This window comes from Vulpes vulpes, chromosome 12 (genome assembly GCF_048418805.1).
Source record: "Vulpes vulpes isolate BD-2025 chromosome 12, VulVul3, whole genome shotgun sequence".
Classification (NCBI taxonomy): Eukaryota; Metazoa; Chordata; class Mammalia; order Carnivora; family Canidae; genus Vulpes; species Vulpes vulpes.
Window position 1 is genome coordinate 181,751,585 of NC_132791.1, and position 27,892 is coordinate 181,779,476.

The 27,892-nt window shown below is 39.0% G+C and overlaps 1 protein-coding gene across 1 annotated transcript in view; it reads right to left on the minus strand.

Moving 5' to 3' along the window:
* Positions 1-27,892, minus strand: part of SNTB2 (syntrophin beta 2) — a 110,717-nt gene that overhangs the window by 14,820 nt on the left and 68,005 nt on the right. Inside the window, exons 3-5 of the mRNA XM_026011578.2 lie at positions 27,328-27,538; positions 17,006-17,148; positions 2,089-2,285 (exon numbers count right to left, since the gene is read on the minus strand). Coding sequence (XP_025867363.2) covers positions 2,089-2,285; positions 17,006-17,148; positions 27,328-27,538 — 551 coding nt within the window. The remainder of the gene's footprint in view (positions 1-2,088; positions 2,286-17,005; positions 17,149-27,327; positions 27,539-27,892) is intronic.

Here is a 27,892-nt window from a genome sequence, read left to right on the forward strand (position 1 = left end):
GAGAGGGGCAGAAGGCAAGAGAGAAGCAGACTCCCCACTGAGCAGGGAGCCCCACGTGGGGCCGATCCTAGGATCCTGAGATCATGACCTGACCCAAAGGCAGATGCCCAACAGTCTAAGCCACTCAGGTGCCCCTCTCTCTGGATTCTTAAAGATACGGTGATCCCAGATGCCTGTAAAGGGCTGAGTGTTTTGGACTCCCCAAAGGAACACAGACCATTTTAGACCTTCACACTGAGGACACAACCCAGAAAGCACATTCTATGGCCAAGACAAAAACCAGAGCCCTAAAATGTGGTGACCAACCACTCCATAGAGAAAATGGGCAGGAGACACACAAGTGAGAAAGACAGTGTGGGTATGGTGGCTTTGGTCAAAATCCAAGGTGGGGTCTTACTAGCCATTAGTGTCACTGCTTGAATCATCATTGTGGTTGTAAGGAAAATATCAAGCAAGTACTGAAGAGTTGAAGAATTATGTCATTTTGACAACATTTAAAAAATTATCCTTCTGCCACTGTTAGAAGATGACCCATAGAAATGCTGTCTATGCAGTTCTAAAGCCACAGAGATCCCCCACTTTCCAAAAGCAATGGAAAGAAAGATAAATTACAAAACATTCTTCCCTTGAAAGAATTTTCTTGAAAATTGAATTTCCCTTGAAAATTTTCTCTTTTTATAAAATTCTATGAAATTGTGTTTTTAAAACAGGAGAAAATTAAGTAAACCAACTTGGAACCAAGATAATCAAATTAATTCAAACTAGAAACTCTGCGTCTCCATGTTGACTATTTTTTGTTCTTGTTAAAATGGAAAGCAGGGACGCCAGGTGACTCAGTGGTTTATTTTTTAAAAGATTTTATTTATTTATTAGCGAGAGACACACAGAGAGAGACAGAGGCAGAGACACAGCCAGATGGAGAAGGAGAAACAGGCTCCACGCAGGTAGCCTGATGTGGGACTCGACCCCGTGACTCAGGATCACGCCCTGGGCCAAAGGCAGACGCCCAACCACTGAGCTACCCAGGCATCCCAACTCAGTGGTTTAGCACCTGCCTTTGGCCCAGGAATGATCCTGGGGACCGGGGATCAAGTCCCACGTCAGGTTCCCTGCATGGAGCCTGCTTCTCCCTCTGCCTGTGTCTCTGCCCCTCTCTCTTATCTCTCATGAATGAATGAATGAATGAATGAATGAATGAATGAATGAATAAATAAATAAATAAATAAGTATTTTGTTTAATGGAAAGCAATCCGGAAATATCTATACATACATACAGGTACATACACACAAATATATACAAAGGAAATCACATAGACTAGCCACAAGAGGGCGCTGCAACAATGAAAAGACAACCAGGCTTCTTTCCTTTCGATGCTTATTTCAGTGAGTACTGGGCACACATTTTCAAACTTCTGAAGACAAACTCCTACTTAAAATTCCTTATTTTTCTATAGCCAGAAGCCTTGCCAGACGCCCATATTTTAAGGGTGTCTATCCATATCTTAGTCTCCAAATCTTCTGAACTGGAGGGTTAGTGCATCTAGTACTTAAGTAAATGAGTCCTTACATTATCACATACAGATTAAAACGATGAATAGCACAACTGCCATGTTGTACACAGGGTGTTATGAAGGAGCCATATACAAGGCTTAGGAAAACTTTACTACTGAAACATAAAAAACACGTTTCTTCCCACCATGATATAATTTTAAGCTGCCATATTTTAGAAAGTTTTGAGTCTGGCCCATATGATAAATGTTTTTATGGGTTTTTAAAAAAGATTTATTTACTTATTTATTTGAGAGAGAGAGTGAGCACAAGCGAGAGGGGCAGAGGGAGAGGTTGAGAGATAATCCCAAACAGGCTCCATACCCAGCGAGGAGTCCAGCGCAGGGCTCAATGTCACAACCCTAAGATCATGACCTGAACCGAAATCAAGAATTGGAGGCTCAATCAACTAAGCCACCCAGGCATACTTGGTTTTTACTTTAAAACAAAGTATAACAACAAAAAATAAAAATAAATAAAAAATAAAAGTATAATAATTCCATTTAATTACTATTAGAAATCGTATGTGAGGATCTATACCTAGAGAGACTTCCTTAATTAGTTCAGCAGCAGCATGGCAACCCTGAACAAGTATCCTGGTCCAGGTTGATAGATCCCGATGTGTCTCCACCCTGAAGAGATGCATCTCAATGCCCTGCCGAGAGCCTGTCCTGGTAGCAAATGTAAGGTCGGATCCAAGTGAGGGTGATCGACATCCAGAGCCAGAATGAACCAACCTAGGACCACAAACAAGCAAAGATCAAAAGTAATTAATGTACTAGTAGAGGAAAATGTCATTAATTTATACCGATCAATAAGCTGAAAGTTATAAAAACTATCTGCAGTTTTTGGAAAAGTACATTTCTAAACAATATTATAGTCTTTTTTTTTTAATTTTTATTTATTTATGGTAGTCACACACGGGGGGAGAGAGAGAGAGAGAGAGAGAGGCAGAGACATAGGCAGAGGGAGAAGCAGGCTCCATGCACCGGGAGCCCGACGTGGGATTCGATCCCGGGTCTCCAGGATCGCGCCCTGGGCCAAAGGCAGGTGCCAAACCGCTGCGCCAATCAGGGATCCCAATATTATAGCCTTTGAAGTAGATACCATTCTGTTTTCCCATAAAGTGACCCCTCATGCCACAGGCAGAACACTGGGCTGGATGAGCTAAGGCCCAATTTTCCACTGACTTTTTTATGCTCTGAAAAGGCTATGCATATCAAAAAGAGGTTCAATTTGGATTAGGAAGTGGTAAGCCCTCACACACGAACAGCCTCCCCTGTTATCAACATCATTCAGTACATGGTACTTCTTTTTTCTACCAAGAATGAACCTATACTCAAAGTCCATAGTTTACTTTAGGGGTCACTCTTGGTGGTGTACATTCTAGAGGTTTGGACAAAGGTGTAATGACATATATCCATCATTATAATATACAGAGTATTTTCAATGCCCTAAAAACTCTCTTTGCTCTGCTTATTCATTTCCTCTCTCCTCCTGGCAACCACTTATCTGTATACCTTTTACTTCCTTTTCTTAACTTATTTTATTAGCAAGGATTATATTAGCAAGGACATCCTTGCCTTGGGATGGATGGGAAAGCTTTGTGTTTCTCACTATTAAGCATGATGTTAGGGGCACCAAGGTGGCTCAGTGGTTGAACATCTGCTTTTGGCTTGGGTCATGATGCAGGGGGCGGGATTGAGTCCTGAATCGGGGTCCTCACGGGGAACCTGCTCCTCCCTCTGCCAAGGTCTCTGCCTCTCTCTGTATGTCTCTCATATAAATAAATAAATAAAATCTTAAAAAAAAAAAGTCATGATGCTAGCAATAGACTTTTTTTGTAGATAAGTCTTTTTTTTTTTAAGATTTTATTTATTTATTCATGAGAGACACACACAGAGAGAGAGGCAGAGACACAGATAGAGGGAGAAGCAGGCTCCTCACAGGAAGCCTGATATCGGGAACTCAATCCTGGGACTGGGATTATGCCCTGGGCCAAAGGCAGACACTCAACCACTGAGCCACCCAGGTGTCCCTGTAGATAGTCTTTATCAAGTTGAGAACGTTCCCCTCTATTCCTAGTTTACTTTTTTTATCATGAATGGGTGTTAGATTTTGTCAAATGCCTTTTCTGCATCTCTTGATAGATTCATATGACTTTTCTTGTTTAGCTTGTTGATATGATGGATTACATTAATTGATTTTCTTTCTTTTCTTTCTTCTTTTCTTTTTCTTTTTTTTCTTTTTTTTTCTTTTTTTTCTTTTCTTTTCTTTTCTTTTCTTTTCTTTTCTTTTCATGAGAGACACAGAGAGAGAGGCAGAGACATAGGCAGAGGGGAAAGCAGGCTCCATACAGGAAGCCTGATGTGGGACTTGATCCCAGGTCTCCAGGATCACACCCCGGGCTGCAGGTGGCGCTAAACCGCAGCGCCACCATGGCTACCCACATTAACTGATTTTCAAATAATGAACCAGCCTCATGTATCTGGGATAAATCCCACTTGGCCATGGTATAATTATTTTTATTCTTTTTTAGATTTGAATTGCTAATATTTTGTTGAGGACTTTTGCAGAACATTGTCTAAGAAAGGACTGAGTGTTAACAAAATATATTTTAAAAATATCTTCAACTGGGATGCCTGGGTGGCTCAGTGGTTAAGTGTCTGCCTTTGGCTCAGGATGTGATCCAGGGTCTGGGGATCAAGTTCCACTTCAGGCTCCCTGTGAGGAGTCTGCTTCTCCCTCTGCCTAGGTCTTTGCCTCTCTCTCTGTGCATTTCTCATGAATAAATAAATAAAATATTTAAAAACTAAAATAAAATAAATTAAAAATCCCTTTAACTAACAGTGAAAAACTTCCCACAAAGAAAATCTCAAGCCCAGATGGCTTTGTTGGTGAGTTCTACCAAATATTAAAAAAAAAAAAAAGCTAAATCTTCATAAACTCTTCAAAAAAGCAGAAAAAGTGGGAACATCTTCAAACTCATTTTATGAGGCCAGTAATATCCCAATACCAAAACCAAAGACATCTCACAAAAATTACAGACCAATATCAGTTATGAATTTAAGACACAAAACTCCTCATCAAAATACTAGCAAACTGAATCTAGTATGACCAAAGAAGATTTATCCTAAAAGTGCAAGATTGAACATCCCAAAATCAATATGGTAATACATCATATAAACAGGTAAAGGACAAACTCACATGATCATAATATTAGATGTGGAAAATGCATTCAACAAATCCCATACCCTTTCATGAGGAAAACACCCCACATATCTTCAACCTGATAATAGGCATCTATGAAAAACCCATAGCTAACACCATACTTAATGAAAAAGACAAGGATGTCTCTTTATGCCACTTATATTCAACATCATACTGGATATTTTAGCCAGAGCAATTAGGCCAGAAAATGAAATAAAAGGCACCCAGAAAAGAACGTAGTACAACTACCTCTTATTTGAAGATGACATGATCTTGTACATAGAAAGTCCTAAGGAATCCACTAAAAACCGATTAGATTAAAAAACGAGTTGAGCAAGAAAGCAGATCAAGATATAAAAATCAGTGTATTGAGGGGATCCCTGGGTGGCTCAGCAGTTTAGCGCCTGCTTTCGGCCCAGGGCATGATCTTGGAGTCCCGGGATCGAGTCCCTCATTGGGCTCCCTTCATGGAGCCTGCTTCTCCCTCTGCCTGTGTCTCTGCCTCTATCTCACTCTTTGTATCTCTCGTGAATAAATAAATAAAATCTTTAAAAAAAAAATCAATGTATTGGGCACCTAGGTAGCTCAGTTGGTTAAGTGTCCGACTCTAGATTTCAGCTTAGGTCATGATCTCAGGGTTGTGAGATGGAGCTCTGCTTTGGGCTCCATGCTGGGCATGAAGTCTGTTTAAGATTCTCTCTCATCCTCTCCCTCTGCTCCTCTGCCCCACTCTCTATCTCTCTCTCTCTAAAAACAAAACAAAACAAAACAAACAAAAAAACCCTCAAGGCTTTGTATTGTATACAATTGTATACAATTGATTGTATACAGTAGGAGTGAGCAATCTAAAAATGAAATTAAGAAAAAATCCATTTATGATAGATCAAAGTAAAAAAATACTTTGGAATACATTTAGCAAAAGAAGTATAAAACTTATACTGAGGAAACTACAAAACATTGCTGAAATAAATTAAAGACACAAATAAGTAAAAATCATTGACTGGAAGACAATATTTTTTAAGATGGCGATATTCCCTAAATTGATCTATAGACTCAAGGCAATCTCTACCAAATGTCATCTGTATTTTTTTTTTTTAGGATTTTTATTTATTTATTCATGAGAGAGAGAGAGAAAGAGAGAGAATGAGACAGGCAGAGACACAGGAAGAGGGAGAAGTAGGCTCTACGCAGGGAGAGTGGGACTCGATCCCGGGACCCCAGGATCACGCCCTGGGCTGAAGGCAGGCGCTAAACCTCTGAGCCACCCAGGGATCCCTTTCTTTCTTTCTTTTTTTTTTCTAGAAATTGACAAGCTGATCCTAAATCCATATGAAAATGCAAGGGAATCACAATCACCCAAATAATTTTGAAAAGAAAAAAACTGGAGGATTCATACTTCTGATTTCAAAACTTACCACAAAAGTATAAAATTGAGAGTCCAGAAAAAAAACCCTTCATTATGACCAACTGATTTTTGCCAAGACAGTTCAATGGAGAAAGAACAGTCTTTTTAAAAAATGGTACTGTGATAACTGGATATTCCCAAAGGAGTGATGTTTGATCACTACTGCATACTACACAAAAATTGACTTCATAGGGATAAAAGAGTAAACGTGAGACTCAAAGTATAAAACTTTTAGAAGAGCACAGAGGAGTAAATTTCTGTGACCTTAGATTAGGGAAAGCCTTCTTAGATATGACACAAAAATGCAAGAGAAAATTGATAAACTGGACTTCATCAAAATTAAAAAAATTTGTGCTTCAAATGACACTGTCAAGAAAGTGAAAAGACAACCCACAAAACAGGAAAAATATTTGCAAATCATTTATTTCATAAGGCATTTATCTACAAAATATATAAACTCTTACAACATAATAATAAAAAGGCAACCCAATTAGAAGATCAAGGATGTGAATAGATATTTCTCCAAAGAAAATATACAAATGGCCAATAAGCACATGAAATGATGTTCAACATCATTAGCTATTAGGGAAACACAACTTAAAACCATGAGACTTAAGAAAATGAAAAACTCATACACTGCTGGTGAGAATTTCAAATGATGGAATGACTGTACTAACCAGCCTGGTACCTTCTCAAAAAAAGGTTAAACATAGAGCTCTAGATGACTCAGCAATCCTATTCCTAGATATATACACCCTAAAACAAACATATGTTCACACAAAAACTTGTACGTGAATATTATAGCAGTGTTATTCATAAGAGTCAAAAAGTGCAAATAAGTCAAATGGCCATCAAATGATAAATGTGGTATATCCATACAATGGAATATTATTCAGCCATCAAAAGAAATGAAGTTGAGACACATGCTACAACATGGATCAACCTTGAAAACATGATGCTGGGGCAGCCCGGGTGGCTCAGCGGTTTAGCACCACGCTTAGCCCAGGGCCTGATCCTGGAGATGTGGGACTTGATCCCAGGTCGGGCTCTCTGCATGGAGCCTGCTTCTCCCTCTACCTGTGTCTCTTCCTCTCTCTCTCTCTCTGTCTCTGTCTCTCTCTCACGAATGAATAAATAAAATCTTAAAAAAAAAAAAAAAGAAAACATGATGCAATGGGAAAAGAAATCAGACATTAAAGGCTCCATATGATTCCATTTATATGAAATGTCCAGAATAGGGACACCTGGGTTACTCAGTGGTTGAGCATCTGCCTTTGGCTCAGGTCATGATCCTGGGTTCCTGGGATTGAGTCCCGCATTGGGCTCCCTACAGGGATCCTGCTTTTCCCTCTGTCTATGTCTCTGCCTCTGTGTCTCTCATGAATACATAAATAAGATCTTAAAAAAAAAAAAAAAAGAAAGAAAAGAAAAGAAAAAAGAAATGTCCAGAACAGGCAAAACTATAGAGACAGAATTAGAGTCCTGGTTCCTGAGGGCTGGAAGACTGCTGATGGGTAAGGAATTCCGTTTTAGGTTGATGAAAGTGTCCTAATATTGATTGTGGTGATGGTCACACAACTCTGTGAACACACTAAAAACCATTAAATACTACACTTTAAGTGGGTGAACTGTATGGTATACAAGTTACCTCAGTACAGCTGCTAAAAAAAAATAGAGGAAGGACCACCTGGATGGCTCAGTCAGTTGAGCATCTGACTCTTAATTTTGGCTCAGGTTATGATCTCAGGATAATGGTATTGAGCCCTGTGTTGGGCTCCAGGCTCAACCAAGAGTCTGCTTATTGGGGATCCCTGGGTGGCTCAGCGGTTTAGCACCTGCCTTTGGCCCAGGGCGTGATCCTGGAGTCCCGGGATCAAGTTCCGCGTCGGGCTCCCTGCATGGAGCCTGCCTCTCCCTCTGCCTGTGTCTCTGCCTCTCTCCTCTCTGTGTCTCTCATGAATGAATAAATAAAATCTTAAAAAAAATTTTTAAAAAAGAGTCTGCTTATCATTCTCTCCCTCTGACCTACTCCCTTTAAAATAAACAAACAAACAAATAAATAAATATTTTTTAAAAATACAGGAGATAAGAGAATTCATCTATATCTTTTTTTTTAAAGACCTTATTTATTCATGACAGCCCTTTATTATTTATTTATTCATGAAGCCCTTTTGCTCAAATTACCATTAGAGGAGTAAAGGCTGGAACCAAAAAATTTTTAGAAAAATATTATTGATATACAACCTACAATGAATGAAGCTATGAACAAGCCATTTTATTTATTTCTCTGAGGTACAATCTTCATCCAAGTTTTCAAAAATCCTGTATGAAAAACATTGTCTGAGAGTGCTTTCCTGTAAATAAATAAATATAATGAAGTATAAATGAAGTAGCATGTACGTTTTGCTGTACTGATCCACTTAGAATTTCTTACATATAGAGAAAATATTTTTGGAAGAAGTTAATGAATTAAACTATATTAAATGGATGTCATGACACAAAATGTTGAAGTTTAACGACCTTAAGAAAAATTGCTTTTCTCATCATTTTTCCACATGTATACTTCACTTATTTTTTTTAAAATGTAGTTATTTTAGAGAGAGAGAGAAAGAGGAGGGGAAGGGCTGAGGGAGAAGGAGAGAGAATTGTCGTATCTTGTTGGATCCTCCTCTTTTTTAGCATGTAGTATTATTCTTGGTCTCTTGTTACAGTCTTTGTTGTAAAGTCTATTTTGAGGGATCCCTGGGTGGCGCAGCGGTTTGGCGCCTGCCTTTGGCCCAGGGCGCGATCCTGGAGACCCGGGATTGAATCCCACGTCAGGCTCCCGGTGCATGGAGCCTGCTTCTCCCTCTGCCTGTGTCTCTGCCTCTCTCTCTCTCTGTGACTATCATAAATAAATAAAAAAATTTAAAAAAAAGTCTATTTTGCACAATATAAGTATTGCTACCCTGGCTTTATTTTGACACCATTTGCATGACAAATGTTTCTCCATCCCCTCACTTTCAACCTGCAGATATCTTTAGGTCTAAAATGAATCTCCTGTAGGCAGCACATAGATGGGTCTTGTTTTCTTACTCATTCTGTGACCCTAGGTCTTTGGAACAGGGCATTTAGTCCTTTTATGTTCAAAGTTAGTTAGTTAGTTAGTTAGTTAGTTAGTTAGTTAGTTAGTTGAGAGAGGAAGAACATGTGTGAGAGGCTGGGGGGAGGGTAGGAGCAGAGGGAGAGAAAAATCTCAGGAAGGCTCCACCCCCAGCCTGATACAGGGTGCAATCTCATGACCCTGAGATCACAACCCAAGCTGAAATCAAGAGCCAGATGTCCATCAGACTGAGCCACCCAGGAGCCCCTACATTCAAAGTAATCACTGATGTATATGTGTTTATGGTTATTTTGTTACTTGTTTTGTGGTTGTTTTAGTAGTTTTTATCTACTCTCTTCTTCAGAGAGAGAGAGAGAGAAGCAGACTCCCCGCTGAACTCCACACGGAGCTTGATCTCAGAATACCAGGATCATGATCTGAGCTGAAGGCAGATGCTTAACTGAGTCACCCAAGTGCCCCTCTGTGCCTGTTTCTCTGTGATAGAAAAGTCAGCTATGTCTTTTGCTCTTGAAAGTGATAGGTGGGGCACACACATTTAAGAAGGTGCCAGTCCTCCTTCATAGGGGATGTGTAGCCACTGCAGATACCAGGGCCAGAAGGGGCCACTCCAAGCCTGCGCAGGTGTAGGGTACAGGTTTACCAAGGTGCGGGCAACCTCCCTGGGAGGTGACCAACAGCTGCCACCAGAACTGAGGCCCTGTAAAATGCACAGGTCAGGAGATGTGTTGTTGAGGTTTATGTAGGTGTTCTAGGGGAGGGGACCCACAAGGCTGGGACTGAGGCAAGGGTGACTGGAGAGAGTGGATCTTCCAAAGCACAGAGTGGAGGGGTGGCCTGGTGTAAGCAAGTTAGGTCATGAGGGCTGGTGGCCCTGTGTTTCCGTTGAGGGGCATGGGAGGGAAATGGTGCCTGCAAGCTCCTTTGTTCCTGGTGGGGTCTTCCTGCAATCCCTGCTTCTCTGGGACCTGCTCTGAGATAAGTAAATAACTCTCCCTCCTGTAGGACCGAGGTGTTTTTCAAGCTGCTGCTTCTACACTGGATCTCATTGGGCTGTTTCTTGTGCTGTCTCTTAAAGGGTGGGGATTCAGCTTCCTAACACCATTGGGGCTCTCCCAGAGCTGAGCCCACTGATTTTTTAAATTCCAGGCTTAACGTCCCACACTGGTTGTAAGAACTCATGAAATTTGGCCCCTCTTGTTTTCAAAGCCAAAAGCCAAATGTTGGGGGGGGGGGTGGGTGTTGTCTTCCCTCTGCAGGCTTCCCGATGTGATAGTCTGTTTCCTGCCCTGTGGCTCCCTCCCTCCTGCTGACTGTTGGGGGCCCTTTAGCACCCGCCCCTGTCTCTGCCCTTCCCACCCTCTTCAATGCAGCTTCTTCTCTCCCTTTAGTAGAGGAGTTTCTTCTGCCAGCCTTTGGGTCTTTTTCTGGATTATTTATGCTGATGTGTTATCCAGTGGTGTGTATCTGTGGGATGAAGTGAGCTCAGGGTCCTCCTATTCTACATGTTCCCAGCCACTCTCCAGAAGGTGTTTTTTCAAGTAAAAGATGGTGGTCCAAGAGGCGCCTGGGTGGCTCAGTGGTTTAGCGCCTGCCTTCCGCCCAAGGTGTGATCCCAGATTCCCCAGATCAAGTCCCGCATCGGGCTTCCTGCATGGAGCCTGCTTCTCTTCCCTCGGCCTGTGTCTCTGCCTCTCTCTCTCTGTGTCTCTCATGAATAAATAAGTAAAATCTTTAAGAAAAAAAAAAGGGGGGGTGGTCCATGAAAAAACACAGCTAGTTCAACTAGCAACTCAACCACATGTCTTTTTCTTTGAGACAACCATCATGCTTCAATACTCAGAAGTGCTTGAGTATTTCCCACCTCATCTTACAGAATATTAAGAAGATGAATGTCACTCAAGGTTTAAGATTAAATAAAATTAATAATATTTCCTGCTCCAATAAAGACATTTTGAGGTTAACCTGGCATTCCGCTCTGCCCCTTCCTAAGTCCACACAGTTTCATATGGAATCAACTACCTTGATTCATGCTAAGGCACCAGCAATTTTACCAACAAATGTCAATAGGGGAAAAAAAACGCAAATAACATCTTAGTATTACTATGAAAATAGTTTCGAACTCACAGACCCCCTGAAGAGGAGATCCTCTCGGAGGTCCAAGAAAGTATGCTTTGAGAACTGCCCCCCTGGGCTGATTCCTATAGAACCAACCTGCCAATTAAACATGAGTTATCTCAGCAAGAGTTAAGTCTCAAAATTATCCCACATGTGACCTGAGTAAGACGGAGCATGGGCAAAGTGACAGGGTGGCTTCTACCATATTCAGTTTGATTGCTAATCCCACGTCAGCCATTAAAAAATATAAAGTCTAGGAGAGTTTTTCCTACAGGTTTTGATTATGAAATATTTGGCAGAGGAAGTCTAATTCAAACCAGCTGCTGGACTCTTGCTGAGCAGCAGTCAGTGAGAGCACACTGCCAAAAGGCCCCCTTTGGTGGGGAGGCCAGATGAGCTCATGCAAAGGCGTTTTAGCAGCTTCTGCCCCCTAAATCCCAAAAGCACACCACCACTCAATTTTCCAGATTGTAAAGTAGCCACACTTTCCTTGGATCTTTTTCTCTTTCAGTCAAAGAACGTTTATAGGAAAAGACTACAAAATGTACATCCTACAAAATCCATAGCACCTTTAAAACCAATGTGTTTTTCTACCTGTGTCATGTATCTGGCCTTCATCTCAAGAAGTATGTAAAATAAAAAATTTAAAAATTAAATAAAAAAATCTTCTCCATTTATCACTCTCACATTTTACTTATTCCTCACCAGCATGAAAATACCCACTATTAAGAGTATGTACACACACACACACACACACACACACACATCTTGGTTTCTAAAAATCTGTATATGTGCAAGCCAGTAAATGATGTTAATTTATATTGCCCTAACAACATTCTTTGCTTTTTGAACTACAATCAACTCTTATTTTATCAAGGACTACCAACTTCTGTGGGTAACGAAGGTCCTTGATTTCTCTCCCTTCCCTATGTGTTTATACTATCGTTTTTTCTTTGGCTCATCCACTCATAAGAACATGTTCCAAAGTATCAGAAGTTGGATTAATGAAAGTGAATATTCAGCCCTTTCTCATTACTCATAAATCTCAAACCCTCTTTCACCCACACTAAAGAGCCATAAACATACCACTTTCTGGCCTTGCTTCTCTCTGTGGAATACCTCCCAGTCTGGTTTCATCTGTTGGTTTCTCTTGGTGGCCAAACTCTACCCACTCTGGGAGGCAGAGGATGATTAAGCCCCATTTGGTTCAATCTTGTAGTGACGTCAACCAATTCCACCTGGCTGACAAGGCCACATGGAAAAAATAAACCTCTCATCTGCCTGTCATCTTTGCTCTAATCCACTGGTGCTTCCAGAACAAGGAATAAAGAATCTCTGCTGTTACATTAATTAAACTTATTAAGAAACAACATGTTCAGGGAGCTACAGGCTCCACCCATTTAATTTATGGCCAAGTTTAATTTGCATGTCTAGGTTGATCCAAATAATACATTTGAATTCCTCACATTTAACAGGAAACTTTCACTATTTATAGAAACTATTGGGTAGAGCTAAGCAACTCTTTTAACAATGGCCAAATCAAACCAATTATACTTTTTTTTAAAGATTTTATTTATCCATTCATGATAGACACAGAGAGAGAGAGAGATAGAGAGAGAGAGAGGCAGAGACACAGGCAGAGGGAGAAGCAGGCTCCATGCAGGGAGCCCAACGTGGGACTCGATCCTGGGACTCCAGAATCACATCCTGGGTCAAAGGCAGGTGCCAAACCACTGAGCCACCCAGGGATCCCCAATTATACTTTTTACATAGAATTCCTCTTTGACAGATTTTCACTTAATAAATAATAATTACAATGAAAGCAGCTAATACTTACTCAAGCACTTAAAATGTGTCAAGTACCATTGTAGCATTTCACAAGTATTAACTCATCTAATACTCACACCCTATCTCATTAAGATTCACTAAAGAAATTAAAATTGCACAGCACAGAAAGGTTAAGTAACATGCTGTCAATTACCTACGATCAGAGGCAAAATCGGGACTCAAATGCAACTTATTAAGGATTGGTCTTATCTTCTATTAAATCTTCAGGGTTTTTTGGTGGAACGGGTTGTTTTCATTATATCAGCTTTACTGAGATATAATTAATGATGTTAGTATACTCAGAATTGTGCAACAATCACCACATTCAATTTTAGAAAACTTTCATTACCCTAAAAAGAAATCCAATTTCCATTAGCCATTACTGTCTATTTTTCCCCATCCACCTCACCTACAACCCTGGCAATGACCAACTTACTTTCTGTTTCTATAGATTTGCCTATTCTGGACATTTCATATAAACTAAATCATATAATATGTGGTGTTTTGTGTTTGGCTATTTTCACTTAATATGTTTTCAAGGTTCATCCACATTGCAGAGTATACCAGAAAACATTCTTTTTTATTGCTGAATAATATTTCATTTTATGGACATACCACTTTTATCAATTGATGGACACTTGTGTTGTTTCCATTGTTTGGGTATTATGAATAATGTTATTGGGAATATTTGTGTATAAGTTTTTTTGTTTTTGTTTTTGTTTGTTTTTTAAGTAAGCTCCATGCCCAATGTGGAGCCCAACCTGGGGCTTGGACTTAGGGCCCTGAGATCCAGACCTGAGCTGAGATCAAGAGTCAGATGCTCAATCACTGAGCCACCCAGGCACCCCTCATGTAAAAGTTTTTGTGTGAACCAAAGTTTTCGTTTCTTTTGGGTATACAACCTAGGAGAGGAATTGCTAGGTCATATGGTGACTCTTTGTGTAGACTTTTGAGGAAGTGCCACATTGTTTTTTCACATCAAACACACCATTTTACATTCCCATCAGCAGTATATGAGGGTTCCATTTCTCCACATCCTAGTCTACAATTGTTATTACCTGTCTTTTTAATTATAGCCATTGTTGTGGGTGGGAAGTGGTATCTCATTGTAGTTTCAATTTCCATTTCCTTTATGGCTAATTATGTTGAGTATCTTTTCATGTGTTTATTGGTCTTTTGTATAGTTTCCTTAGACAAATGTTTTTTTAGATTCTTTCCTCATTTTTATTATTTATTTTTAAAGATTTTATTTATTTATTCATGAGAGACACAGAGAGAGAGAGAGGCAGAGACATAGGCAGAGGGAGAAGCAGCCTCGTGGGACCCGATCCTGGGACTCTGGGATCACACCCTGACCTGAAGGCAGATGCCCAACCATTGAGCTACCCAGGCATGCCTCTTTCCTCATTTTTTAAATGGGTAGTTAACCTTTTTATTATTGAGTTGTAAGGGTTTTTTGCATATTTTGTAGATACGAGTCCCAAATTAGATAAATGATTTGCAAATATTTTCTCTCATTCTTGGGTTGTCTTTTCACTTTCTTTTTCTTTTTTCTTTTTTGTCTTTTTACTTTCTTTTTTTTAATTTGTCTTTTTACTTTCTTGATGGTGACATTTGAAGCATAAAAGTTTTTAATTTTAATGAAGCCCAACTGATTTATTTTTTTCTCTTGTTGCTTGTGCTTTTGGTGTCCTATCCAAGAAGACTCTGCCCAAGCTAAGGTCATGAAGATATACTTCTGTATCTTCTTCTAAGAGTTTTATAGTTTTAGCTCTTAAATCTTATTTATATTTTTTCCCTATTTGCAAATCAATGCCACACTGATAGTATACACAGAATCACCCCATTTCCTTCTTTAATACCAAAGTGCTTTGGTGATTGAGGCCCAGTCTAGTCAATGGCCAGAAATTATTTGTTTTATAGGATTGTACTTTCTAGTATCAAAGGCTCATCTATAAGATGTCACAGATTTCTACTTCATCTTTCCAATGACACACAATTAAGAAAATGTCTAAGGATAAAGCTACCCTCCTTGTATTCTATGATCGTAACTGGAGTATAAGCTTCTTCCATAAAATTTAAACTTAAGAGGTGTCCACAGTCATATTCATAAACTCTAAATCTTTGGGAAATATAAATTTAATAGTTGTAATTATAACTACTGAGATATGTCCACATGTTTTTTTTTTAGGATTTATTTATTTATTTTTATTTTTATTTATTTTTATTTATTTTTATTTATGATAGACACAGAGAGAGAGAGAAAGAGGCAGAGACACAGGAGGAGGGAGAAGCAGGCTCCAAGCCGGGAGCCCCACGTGGGACTCAATCCCGGGACTCCAGGATCGCGCCCTGGGCCAAAGGCAGGTGCCAAACCGCTGAGCCACCCAGGGATCCCCTGTCCACATGTTTTCATAGGATTCCTGTCATGCTCCAAATGTAACTATGACTGAGAAACTATAATTTAAGTAATACATTGAACTCAACTAAGATTTACTGAAGGCCCACCATATATATGCAAAGCACTATGGGAGGGCTGAGATGACTAAATCAAGGTCCTGACCTCAAAGAGGTTATAATTTAGTGGGAATTAAAAAAAAATCCAGGAGGGAAAAAAACCAAAACAAAACCAGAGAACTGATGGTTAAATTCAGTCTTTATGCAGAACTCTTACGTCCACAAAGAATTAATGAGGGTGCATCTCCCTAATTCTGAGGCTCAACAAATCCTTTATCTTTATTCTGTGATCTAGGTGCTCCAGCTCTAATTTACAGAGAAATTCCTAAAAGCTATGTGAGAATTATATTTTTATAAGAAAAAAATGACATATGTAGGAGAACTTGGAAAGTTGAAGGGAATCCTATATAACATGAAAGTCTTGCCGTAATTTAAAGAATACTCTTTAAAAAAAAATAAAGAAAGAATACTCTTCCTCAAATGACTCTGTCTACTCAAAGCAGGAACCCCCATCACCACTCCCACCCCCCCCACACACACACTGTTCCCTGGAGGACATACCAGATGGTTTGATTATGTAGCTTTTTTTTGTTACCAAATATTTTTCTATGGAGCTCCTTTTTAATATATAGCTTTTGAGTTATTTCAAATCCAGATTCTTTTTTAAGACCAAATAAAGTTGAATGTGAATGTGTTCTCTAGTTTCACACTAGTTTCTAGTTACCCCTTAAGACATCTTGGCCCAAAAATCTACATATCTCTATTCTTTTCCCTTCCAACTCTCTGCATCTGGCATGATAGAAACATCCTGTTGCTTCAGGTCAAATCAATGTTTATTTGCTGGCATCAAAATTATGTGTTCTTATACTAGAAAGAGAATTGAAGAATATTTTGGCTGACTTGTGTGGTTTATCCACAGTACCACATTCTGGTTTAAGTGATTTCATCACTCAGTCAAAAGGCTACCCCAATTTCAGTGGTTTTCTAGTCACAGTCAATAAAGTAAAGGAAAAAAAAAATCCTACTATTTATCTTTATGACTAAGCAAGACTTGAAGGGAACAGTTAGGAAGTTGTTTCAACAACTTAAAAAATAAAAAAAAATAAAAAAAATATATATAAAAAAACAACTTAAAAAATGCTAATGGCAGAAAACACTTACTGAGCTTGGAGCTGCAAAATAATCAATAAGGTTGTAAAAGAAACGTTTTTGTCTTCAACCAACTATATCAGCTACTTAAATGCTATTTTAGGTACCTAAGATAATAGAATTCACTTTCAAATTTTTTGGTAGATTTAGAGTAGGATAGCTATTTTATTTTTTTTTGTCTTTAGACTTACCTCGTGGCAACAAGAGGGTAGCTATGACATGGTGATGCCCAGGCATCCCTTGTCCATGGCATACAGTCATAAAGCAGCAAATCCTTCTCAGTCACAGCCATGAGGACAGGTCTCCATTGTTGTCTTCCACCATCTAGTTTGGCCTGTTACAATGGTAAAATCCAGAAAGCAGAGCTAATTATAATGATACGCAGTGTAAAAGTCCTTTCAGTGATGGTCTAACACAGTGGGTCTCCATTTTGTTCCTTGATCCTAACAGGCTTGAAGAACAGGAAACATCCCATCATGTTCCATTCCACTGGCTAGGATTCTCCAATGGAGGTGTGAGGTGGAGTGTGTAAGCTGGAAAAGCTTTCCCAGAGTGAGTGAGAGACAAAATCTAATGATAGGACTCTGTTTTTATGGAGTTCCCCATTACACTTTAGGATGTTTATGTTTCTGTTTCAAATGTACCATTGCATTTACCTGCATAAAGTTCACTTACCTCTGTGAGGATTTAAAAGTTAGGAAAACAACCACTATTTATCCATATTGTCAAGGATCCAAAGCCAGAAAGCAGAAGCGTATGCTGCCCCAGTATATCAAAACATTTCCCCCCATTGAAATAACAAACAGGGAATGCTTAACAATAGTGTTACTTTAACATGGATCCTAAAACAAAAACAAAAAAAACATAGATGCTTCAGCTATCACTGATGGCTTCAAGGAGAAATCAAAATGATGAATCACTTACTCACAGAATTCTCTTTAAAGCTGCTTCTTACTTTCTCTTCCTTAATGACTTCTGAAGGTCATTTGGAAAGGTCAGAGCACCCTAAGAATGTATCTATAATCTGAAAAGTGACCTGAGTGGTTTGGTTCTGTGTTACAATACCTACTGCCAGAACTTTCCCCTCGTAGTTAGAGCCACAAACTGATTCCACGAAATGGAAATGAATTCTAGCCAGTGAAGTGACTTATATTCTTGTATGTGCTGATGACCTAACTCTGAGAATGCAGCAAGACATGGTAGAAATAATTCAGCTTTTCTTATCAGTGAATCCAAGTTTTCTAAGATTCTATATTTAGTCTCTGGGTAACTCTATAATATCTGGAGGGAAAATTTCCAGATATTTTTTTAGATTCTTACATTTTTGTGTCACAGACAACCCAAAGGGATTTCTAAGTCTTTGTCTCTGAAATTGTTATAAATGATATTTCAATAGGGAAGATAAGGTAGTCTTCCCTTATTCACGGTTGCTTTTCATGGTTTGAGTAACCCACAGTCAACTACTGTCCTGAAGCAGATGATCTTCCTTCTGATGTGTGGTGAGAAAGTCAATCATAGCCTAACACTCCGTCACAGTGCCTACACCATTAACCTCACTTCATCTCACATCATCACAGAAATCACTAATATAGTACAATAAGATATTTGAGAAAGAGACCACATTCATATAACTTTTATTACAGTTATTGTTATAATTGTTCTATTTTATTATTAGCTATTGCTAATCTCTTACTTTGCCCAATTTATAAATTAAATTTTATTATATGTATGTATGAATAGGAAAAAATATAGTGTGTATATAACATTCAGTACTATCTGTGGTTTCAGGTATCCACTGGGGGTCTTGAAACATATCCCCAATGCATAAGGGGGACCACTATAATGCAAAATCTATCTTCCCAAGAGGTTAAAATGGCAATCTCACTTTCTTTTCCTTAAAGATAGGGAGAGAGGGGGTAGCGGGAGGAGAGGGATAGAAGGAGTAGGAGAGAGAATCCTAAGCAGGCTCCATGCCCAGCACAGAGCCCAATGCAGGGCTCAATCTCACAACCCTGAGATCATACCTCAGCCAAAATCAAGAGCAAGAACGCTTAACTGACTGAGCCACCCAGGTGCCCTAGCAATCTGACTTTTTAAAATTAATATTTCCCGGGATGCCTGAGTGGCTCAGAGGTTAAGTGTCTGCCTTCAGCTCAGGGCATGATCCTGGAGTCCCAGGATCACGTCCCACATCGGGCTCCCTGCATGGAGCCTGCTTCTTCCTCTGCCTGTGTCTCTGCCTGTCTCTCTCTGTGTCTGTCATGAATAAACAAATAAAATATTTTTTAAAAAATTAATTTTCCCTTAAGTTATAAGAGAGATTTTGAAGGCTAGATCAGAGCATATACATTTGGAAAACCTAATTTTTTTAAAAGAGATTTTATTTATTCATGAGAGACACACAGAGAGAGAGAGATAGGCAGAGACATAGGCAGAGGGAAAAGCAGGCTCCATGCAGGAAGCCCTATGTGGGACTCGATCCCAGGACTCCAGGATCACACCCTGAGCCAAAGGCAGACGCTTAACCGCTGAGCCACCCAGATGTCCTGGAAAACCTAAATTAAATGTATTTTAGAGACATTTAGAAAGATAAAGAAGATATTTTAGGCAATATAGGAAAACTGGTAATACCAATAGAAACAATATCTAATTTCAAGATAGAGAACTTTTTGTTCAACTAACAATTTTTAAAAAGTGTTTATTCTTTGGCCCTTTTGAGTCCCTAGTTTTTAGAGAACTTCTTTTCTCTCTTCTATGTACCATTGCAGTAAAGTGAAACGTCATTTTAAATCATTCTGTTTGTCTATTTGCCTCAAGTTATAAGGACACTGTTTGCTTTCAGTGTAGTCAAAATGCTGCCTGCTATATATAGCATGTGTTTTTGGTTGTGGTATCGGTACAAGCAGCCTTGGGGCTCCACTAGTAAGTATTTGGCCAGAGAAAAAAGGGATACTAATGTTAGGGTTCTGGTTTGCTTGTGTTTCAACACCCACACATGCACACACCTAGCTAAACAACAGCCTTCTCCAAATTTTATTTTTAATAGAGTTGAATAACACTAAAGATGAAAAACTAACAGTTACTATTCATTCCCTAAATCCTAAACCTATAAATCAATCTTTTTGACAAGTGATATACTTCTGTCCTTAATTGTGTTATTATGATAGAAAATAGAGAGCAAAAACTAAATAAACCACTCCACTAATGCTGATTTAATGTTTATGGTCCTAACTTGAGTATTTACACATTTTGAGAATTATTATTTTTTAAAAGATTTTATTAATTCATTCATGAGAGACACACAGAGAGAGAAGCAGAGACATAGGCAGAGGGAGAAGCAGGCTCCATGCAGGGAGCCCAATGTGGGATTCGATCCTCAGGACTCCAGCATCACGCCTTGAGTTGGAAAGCACACGCTTAACTGCTGAGCCACCCAGGCATCCCTGAACTTGTATTTTTGAACAGTATTTTATAATTAGTGATTTGTTTGTTTTTTGTATGAATATATACAGACATACACAAAAAAAATTACTGAGCATCTACTATATATATAGCATTAGGCTAACATCTCTGGGGGCAGTAAAGATTTGGGAAAAAATGTGTTCCCATCTTCCAAGAGCTCAAAATTGATTGGAAGAAACACCACATAAATATGGTCCATAAAAGACATTGTGATGAATTGGTGGCCTTGTTTTCCTCCTTTCTACTTGTCTTTATGGAACACAAACCAAATTAATTTCTCCTTAAATGTCTAACAACTCGGGATCCCTGGCTGGCTCAGCAGTTTAGCACCTGTCTTTGGCCCAGGGCGCGATCCTGAAGTCCCAGGATCGAGTCCCGCGTCAGGCTCCCTGCATGGAGCCTCTTCTCCCTCTGCCTGTGTCTCTGCCTCTCTCTCTGTCTATCGTGAATAAATAAATAAAATTAAAAAAAAAAAAAAGTCTAACAACTCTCTGGTGCCTGGGTGGTTCAGTGGTTGAATGTCTACTTTTGGCTTAGGTTGCGATCCCAGTGTCCTGGGATCAACTCCCGCATCAGGCTCCCCATGGGGAGCCTGCTTCTCCTTCTGCCTATGTCTCTGTTTCTCTCTCTGTGTCTCTCATGAACAAATTAATAAAAAATTTTTAAAAGATTTTATTTATTTATTCATGAGAGACACAGAGAGAGAGAGATAGGCAGAGACACAGGCAGAGGGAGAGAAGCAGGCTCCATGCAGGAAGCCCAATGTGGGACCCAATCCCAGGACCCAGGATCACACCCTGAGTCAAAGGCAGACGCTCAACTGCTGAGCCACCCCGGCGTCCTGACAAATGAATAAAATTAAAAGAAAAAAAATGTCTAACAACTCTCATATATTGCTGGTGGGAATCTAAATTAGTTCAACTGGGGATCCTTGGGTGGCTCAGCAGTTTAGCGCCTGTTTTCAGCCCAGGGTGTGATCCTGGAGTCCCGGGATCAAGTCCCGCATCAGGCTCCCTGCATGGAGCCTGCTTCTTCCTCTGCCTGTGTCTCTGCCTCTCTCTCTCTCTATGTGTGTGTGTTTCTCATGAATAAATAAATAAAATCTTATAAATAAATAAATAAGTTCAACCTTGATGGAAGGTAATTTTTTTTTAAATTTTTATTTATTTATGATAGTCACAAAGAGAGAGAGAGAGAGGGAGGCAGAGACATAGGCAGAGGGAGAAGCAGGCTCCATGCAGGGAGCCCAACGTGGGATTCGATCCCAGGTCTCCAGGATCGCGCCCTGGGCCAAAGGCAGGCGCTAAACCGCTGTGCCACCCAGCGATCCCCGATGGAAGGTAATTTGGCAATATTTATCAAAATTACAAATGCATATCACCTTTTGTGGTTCTTTAAAAATATGTCCACGAAGTCTTTACTACTCTTCTTTTAAGAGGTAGAGCCCTTAGGTGTAGAGTAAACTTAACTCGGAACTAATGTAAAGGATATAGCAGAACAGACTATGAAAGGGACTATGGCTTCTATTTTGCTCTTTTTCTCAGATCACTCACTCTGGGGAAAACCAGTAGCCATGTCTTAAGGACACTCAGGCAGCCCTGTACCAAAGGCCTCCATGGCAAGAAACTAAGGCCTCCTACCAACAGCCATGTGAATGGATCATGCTGGAAGTGGCCCTCCCAACCTCAGTCAAGCCCTCCCATGACTGCCCCCTGGCTGATAGCCTGACTGAAACTTCATGAGGGATCCCAAGCCTGAACCACCCAGCTATACTGCTGCCATATTTCTTTCTTCAGAAACTATGTGAGGTAAATATTTGTTATTTTAAGGCCACTAAGTTTGGGAATCATTTGTCATGTAGCAATAGATAACTAAAACACCACCTTGAACTCAGCTCTTCTGGGGATTTATCTTATCCTTCAGGTTTAGAAATATCCCCTACTCTCTAAATTATCAATATCTAAATATAGTAACTGCTTCTTCAGAAGATATGAACACATATTTCTCCAAAGACATCCAGATCGCCAACAGACAAAAAAAGGTGCTCAATATCACTCATCATCAGGAAAATGCAAACTAAAACTATAGTGAGATATCACCTCACACTTGTCAGAATAACTACAATCAGAAAATATAAGTAAGAAACAACAGTGTTTGCAAGGATATAGAAAGAAAAGAACCCTCTTACACTGTTGGTGAGGATGCAAACTGGTGCATTCACTGTGGAAAATAATATGGAGGCTCCTCAAAAAATTAAAAATAGAACTGCCCTAAAATCCAGTAATCAAACTACTGGGTATTTACCAGAAGAATACAAAAATACTAATTTGAAGGGATATATGTATGCATCCCCATGCGTATAGCAGCATTATTAGAAGAAGGAGGAGGAGGAGGAAAAGAAGGAGGAGAAGAAAGAAAAGGTAAACAAGGTGAAGAAGAAGAAAGAGAAGAGGAGAAGAAGATGACGACGACGAAGAAGAAGAGGAGGAGGAGGAAGAGATTTATATATACAATAAGGAAAAAAAGAGGCACTGTTGTGCCAGGAGAAAAACTTTTTTTAGGATAAAATGTACATCTTATTTTTTAAGATTTTATTTTAGTTCCAGTAAGTTAACATAGTGTTATATTAATTTCAGGTGTACAATATGATTCAACATTTCAATACATCACCTGGTACTCATTACGATAAGTGTCCTCCTTAAATCTCCATCATGTATTCAACCCATCCCTCCACCCATCTCCCTCTGGTAATCTTCAGTTTGCTCTCTATGTCTGTTTCTTGATCTGTTTTTCATATTTTCCCTTTGTTTTGTTTCTTAAATTCCACATATAAGTGAAATCATATGGTATTTTTCTGACTGACTTATTTACTGTTTAGCCCCGTGTATGTCATTGCAAATGTCAAGATTTCATTTTTTATGGCTGAATATTATGGCTGAATAATATTCCATTGTGTATATATACCGCATCTTCTTTATCTATTCATCAGTCATTGGACACTTGGGCTATTTCCTTATCTTGACTATTGTAAATAATGCTGCTATAAACATTGGGGTACATGTAACCTTTTGGATTAGTGTTCTTGTATTCTTGGGTAAATACCCAGTAGTGCAATTGCTGGATCATAAGGTAGTTCTATTTTTAATTATATGAAGAATCTACATACTATTTTCCATAGTGGCTGCACCAGTTTGCATTCCCACCAACAGTGCACAAGTGTTCCTTTATCTACACATCCTCACCAACACTTCTTGTTTCTTGTGTTTTTTTTACTTTAGCCATTCTGACAGTATGAGATATTTCATTGTAGTTTTGATTTGCATTTCCCTGATGAAAAGTTATGCTGAGCATTTCTTCATGTGTCTGTTGGATTTTGGATGTCTTCTTTGAAGAAATGTCTGTTCGTGTCTTCTGTCCATTTTTAAATGGGATTATTTGGTTTTTTTTTGAAGTTCTTTATGTATTTTGGCCAACCCTTTATCGAATGTCATTTGCAGTATCTTCTCCCATTCAGTAGGCTGCCTTTTAGTTTTGTTGACTGCTTCCTTCACTGTGCAGAAGTTTTTTATTCTGATGAAGTCCTAATAGTTTATGTTTGCTTTTATTTCCCTTGCCTTGGGAAAGACATATCTAGAAAGATGTTGCTATAGTCGATGTCAGAGAAGTTACTTCCTGTGCTCTCTTCTAGGACTTTTATGGTTTCAGGTATCACATTTAGGTATTTAATCAATTTTTAATTTATTTTTGTGTATTATGTAAAAAAGTGGTTCAGTTTCACTCTATTGCATGTAGGTGTCTAGTTTTCCCAGCACCCGTTTGTTGTAGACACATTCTTTTTCCCACTGGATATTCTTTTCTCCTTTGTTGAAGACTGATTGACTATGTATTGTGGGTTTACTTCTGGATTTTCTATTCTGTTTCAATAATCTATGTCTATTTTTGTGTCAGTACCATACTGTTTTGATTACTACAGCTTTGTAATATAACTTGAAGTCTAAAATTGTGAAGCCTCCAGCTTCATCTTTCTTTTTCAAGATTGTTTTGGCTATCTGGGGTCTTTTGCAGTTCTATACAAATTTAATATTCTTTGTTCTAGTGAAAAATGCTGTTGGTATTTTGATAGGGAGTGCTTAAACATGTAGATTGTTTTCGGTAGTGTAGATATTTTAACAATATTTGTTCTCCCAATCCAGGAGCATGGTATGCCTTTCTATTTCTTTGTGTCATCTTCAATCTCTTTCATCAGTGTTTTATCGTTTTCTGAGTATAGGTCTTTCACTGTTTTGGTTCGGTTTGTTCCTAGATATCTTATTATTTTGGGTGCAAATGTAAATGAGATTTTTTTCTTAATTTCTCTTTCTGCTGCTTCATTTTTAGGCTATAGAAATGCAACAGATTTCTGCACACTGATTTTGTATCCTGCAGATTTTACTGAATTCATTTATCCATTCTAGCAGTTTTTTGATAGTCTTTTAGGTTTTGTTTTGTTTTGTTTTGTTTTTAAGATTTTTAATTTATTTATTCATGAGAGACAGAGAGAGAAAGAGAGGCAGAGACACGGGCAGAGGGAGAAGCAGGCTCTTATGCGGGGAGCCCGAAGTGGGACTCGATCCCGGGACTCCAGGATCATGCCCTGGACTGTAGGCGGTGCTAAACCACTGAGCCACTCAGGCTGCCCTCTTTTAGGTTTTCTATATAGAGTATCATGTCATCTGCAAATAGTGAGTTTTACTTCTTCCCTACCAATTCAGATCTCTTTTATTTCTTTTTGTTGTCTGATTGCTGTGGCTAGGACTTCTAGTACTATGTTAAATAAAAGTGATGAGAGTGGACATCCATTGAGTATGATGTTCGCTGTGGGTTTTTCATATATGGTCTTGATTATTTTGAGATATGTTCCCTCTAAACCTACTTTGTCAAGGGATTTTATCATGAATCAGTGTCATACTTTGTCAAATGCTTTTTTCTGCACCTATTGACGTGATTTTAGGTTCTTACCCTTTCTCTTATTGATGTGATGTGTGACACTGATTGATTTGTGAATATCAAACCACCCTTGTAACCCAGGAATAAATCCCACTATATTGTGATGAATGATTTTTTTAAAATGTATTGTTGAATTTGGTTTGGTAGTATTTTGCTGAGAATTTTTCATCTATGCTCATTAAGTATGTTGGGCCTAACATTCTCTTTTTTAGTGATATCTTTATCTGGTTTTGGTATCAGGGTAATGTTGGTCTTACAGGATAAATTTGGAAGTTTTCCTTCCTTTTCTATTTTTTGGAATAATTTAAGAAGAATAATTATTAATTTTCCAAGAAACAGACTCTTAACTATAGAGAACAAACTGATGGTTATCTGAAAGGAGGTGAATGGGGGGACGGGTGATACAGGTAATGGGGTTTAAAGAGTAGACTTACCATGATGAGCACTGTGGAATGTGTAGAATTGCCGAATTACCATATTGTATATCTGAAACTAATATAATACTGTATGTTAACTATACTGGAATTAAAATAAAAAACTTAAAACATTTAGAAACAATGATAAATTTAACTAACATACTAAAACTTTCAAAATCATAAGTACTTATACCATGATTCTCATTAGTTTCTTCTCTGCTTAATTATCCTTTTTTCTTTTATAAATTTTTATTTATTTATGATAGTCACACACACACAGAGAGAGAGAGGCAGAGACACAGGCAGAGGGAGAAGCAGGCTCCATGCACCGGGAGCCCGATGTGGGATTCAATCCCGGGTCTCCAGGATCGCGCCCTGGGCCAAAGGCAGGCGCCAAACCGCTGCGCCACCCAGGGATCCCTGCTTAATTATCCTAATTATGCTTCTTAGAAATTATCACAATGCTAATTCTGTGTTCTAACTTAGCATAATTATTATTTGAAACATTTATAAAATTTCAGAGCTCAAAAGAAAAAACAGATTAGTAGAGTCCAGTGTTGGTCTATACACAATTTCCTGGTGAGTTACCAAACAAGATTGCTAGGCCCCACCATAGTTTTATCAAATCAGAACTGTGTTGAGGTGGGACAAGGGGGAGGGGAGGGTGGAGAGCAGACCTCACAAACTAGTTAAAACAAAATAAAAACAAGAGAACAATATATTCCTGTGCTGATACTGACATAATCCCAGCCCCTTTGGACACACATTAGGGAACCAGGATTCAAAGAGATGAAGGAACTTTTAAAAAGATCTAAAAGCAGTGGAAACCAGAACTACTACTTAAAACACTCATTTTAGAACCCTTAGTCCAGTCTTCCTTTTTCAACTCCTGGTGCCTGAGCTGACCATCAAGGACCCAAAAGAAAAAGGATGTACCATAACATCATGTATACTCAAAGTCTCCCTTTTGTCAAAATGGGATTCAAACTAATTTGGATTAAGTTCTTCCTTTCCTTTTACCCAATGTCCTTTTTTCATTTTTCAGTTGTGGAAGACAACCATACATTTGGCTAATGGCTTGTAAAATATTTTGCATATTTTATACTTTTCCCAGAACAAGGGAATAAGCTTTCTGTCCCTGAATCTCTGGCAATAGACTAGAACAGGGATTGTGAAACTATGACCTATGGGCCAAATGCAGCCTTGTACCTGTTTTTGTAAATAAAGTTTTATTGAAACACAGTCACACCTCTCCATTTTCATACTGTCTACCACTGTTTTCTTGTTCCAACTGCAGAGTCAAGTAGTTGTGACACTATCTGGCCCATGGCAAAAAAAGTTTGCTGATCCTATTCTAAAATCATGAAAATTATCCTCTGTCATTAAGGAAAGAGATGGTAATAAGAATCTCTTTTTAGTTATCTTGTGATGATGATTATCATGACAGTCAGTTCTTCTGATGGAGGTAATAATCAGCAACAAATAACTAAATGGTAGGGAGGAGAAACACAAGATCAACAAACAAAAGATCTGCAAGCTAGATATCCAGGACCTGACTGCATGATAAAGATTACAGGTATATGAAATGAGGGAGCCACCTTGGCCCTGAATGGTGACCCAGTAAGACCCTGCCCTGCCTCTCAACCTACCTGTTCTGCCAGCCAGGCAATGTGCTTGACCTCCTTGCTGCCTCCTGCTGTACTGGTTGCACCAAGCATGGCATTGAGTTCAGCCAACACCTGTGGGAGGAGAGCCATTATGTTGGTGTGGATAGCTACGAACCAGGAGTGTGCTGTGGCTGTATCCTTGCAGCGCAGGATCAACGTGTTTCTGCTATCAGGAGAATGTAGTTCTATCAATCTGTGTGGAAAAAGAAAAAAAAAAAAAAAAGCTAGATCAGAAGTTATCAAACCTGCCAGAGTGTAACATACGTAACTGGAAATCTATTTTAATTTTACATTCCAGAATAGAGATACTTTCTCTTAATTCCTTCGGGCCCAATTTCACAGAAAACCACATATGGAAAGATAATCATCAGAAAGACTAACTGCTGGGTCTGCTGTTTCAGTGTGTTAATGTAATGACCTAAAATGAAGGAACCTATTGTATGGGCTATGGTAAAACACCTTGCTTTGCTTTAATTTCCATGTCAAAGAAATGGAAAGCATGCTTGTTGAATGTCATATGCACACTGTAAAGAAGGAACTGATATAT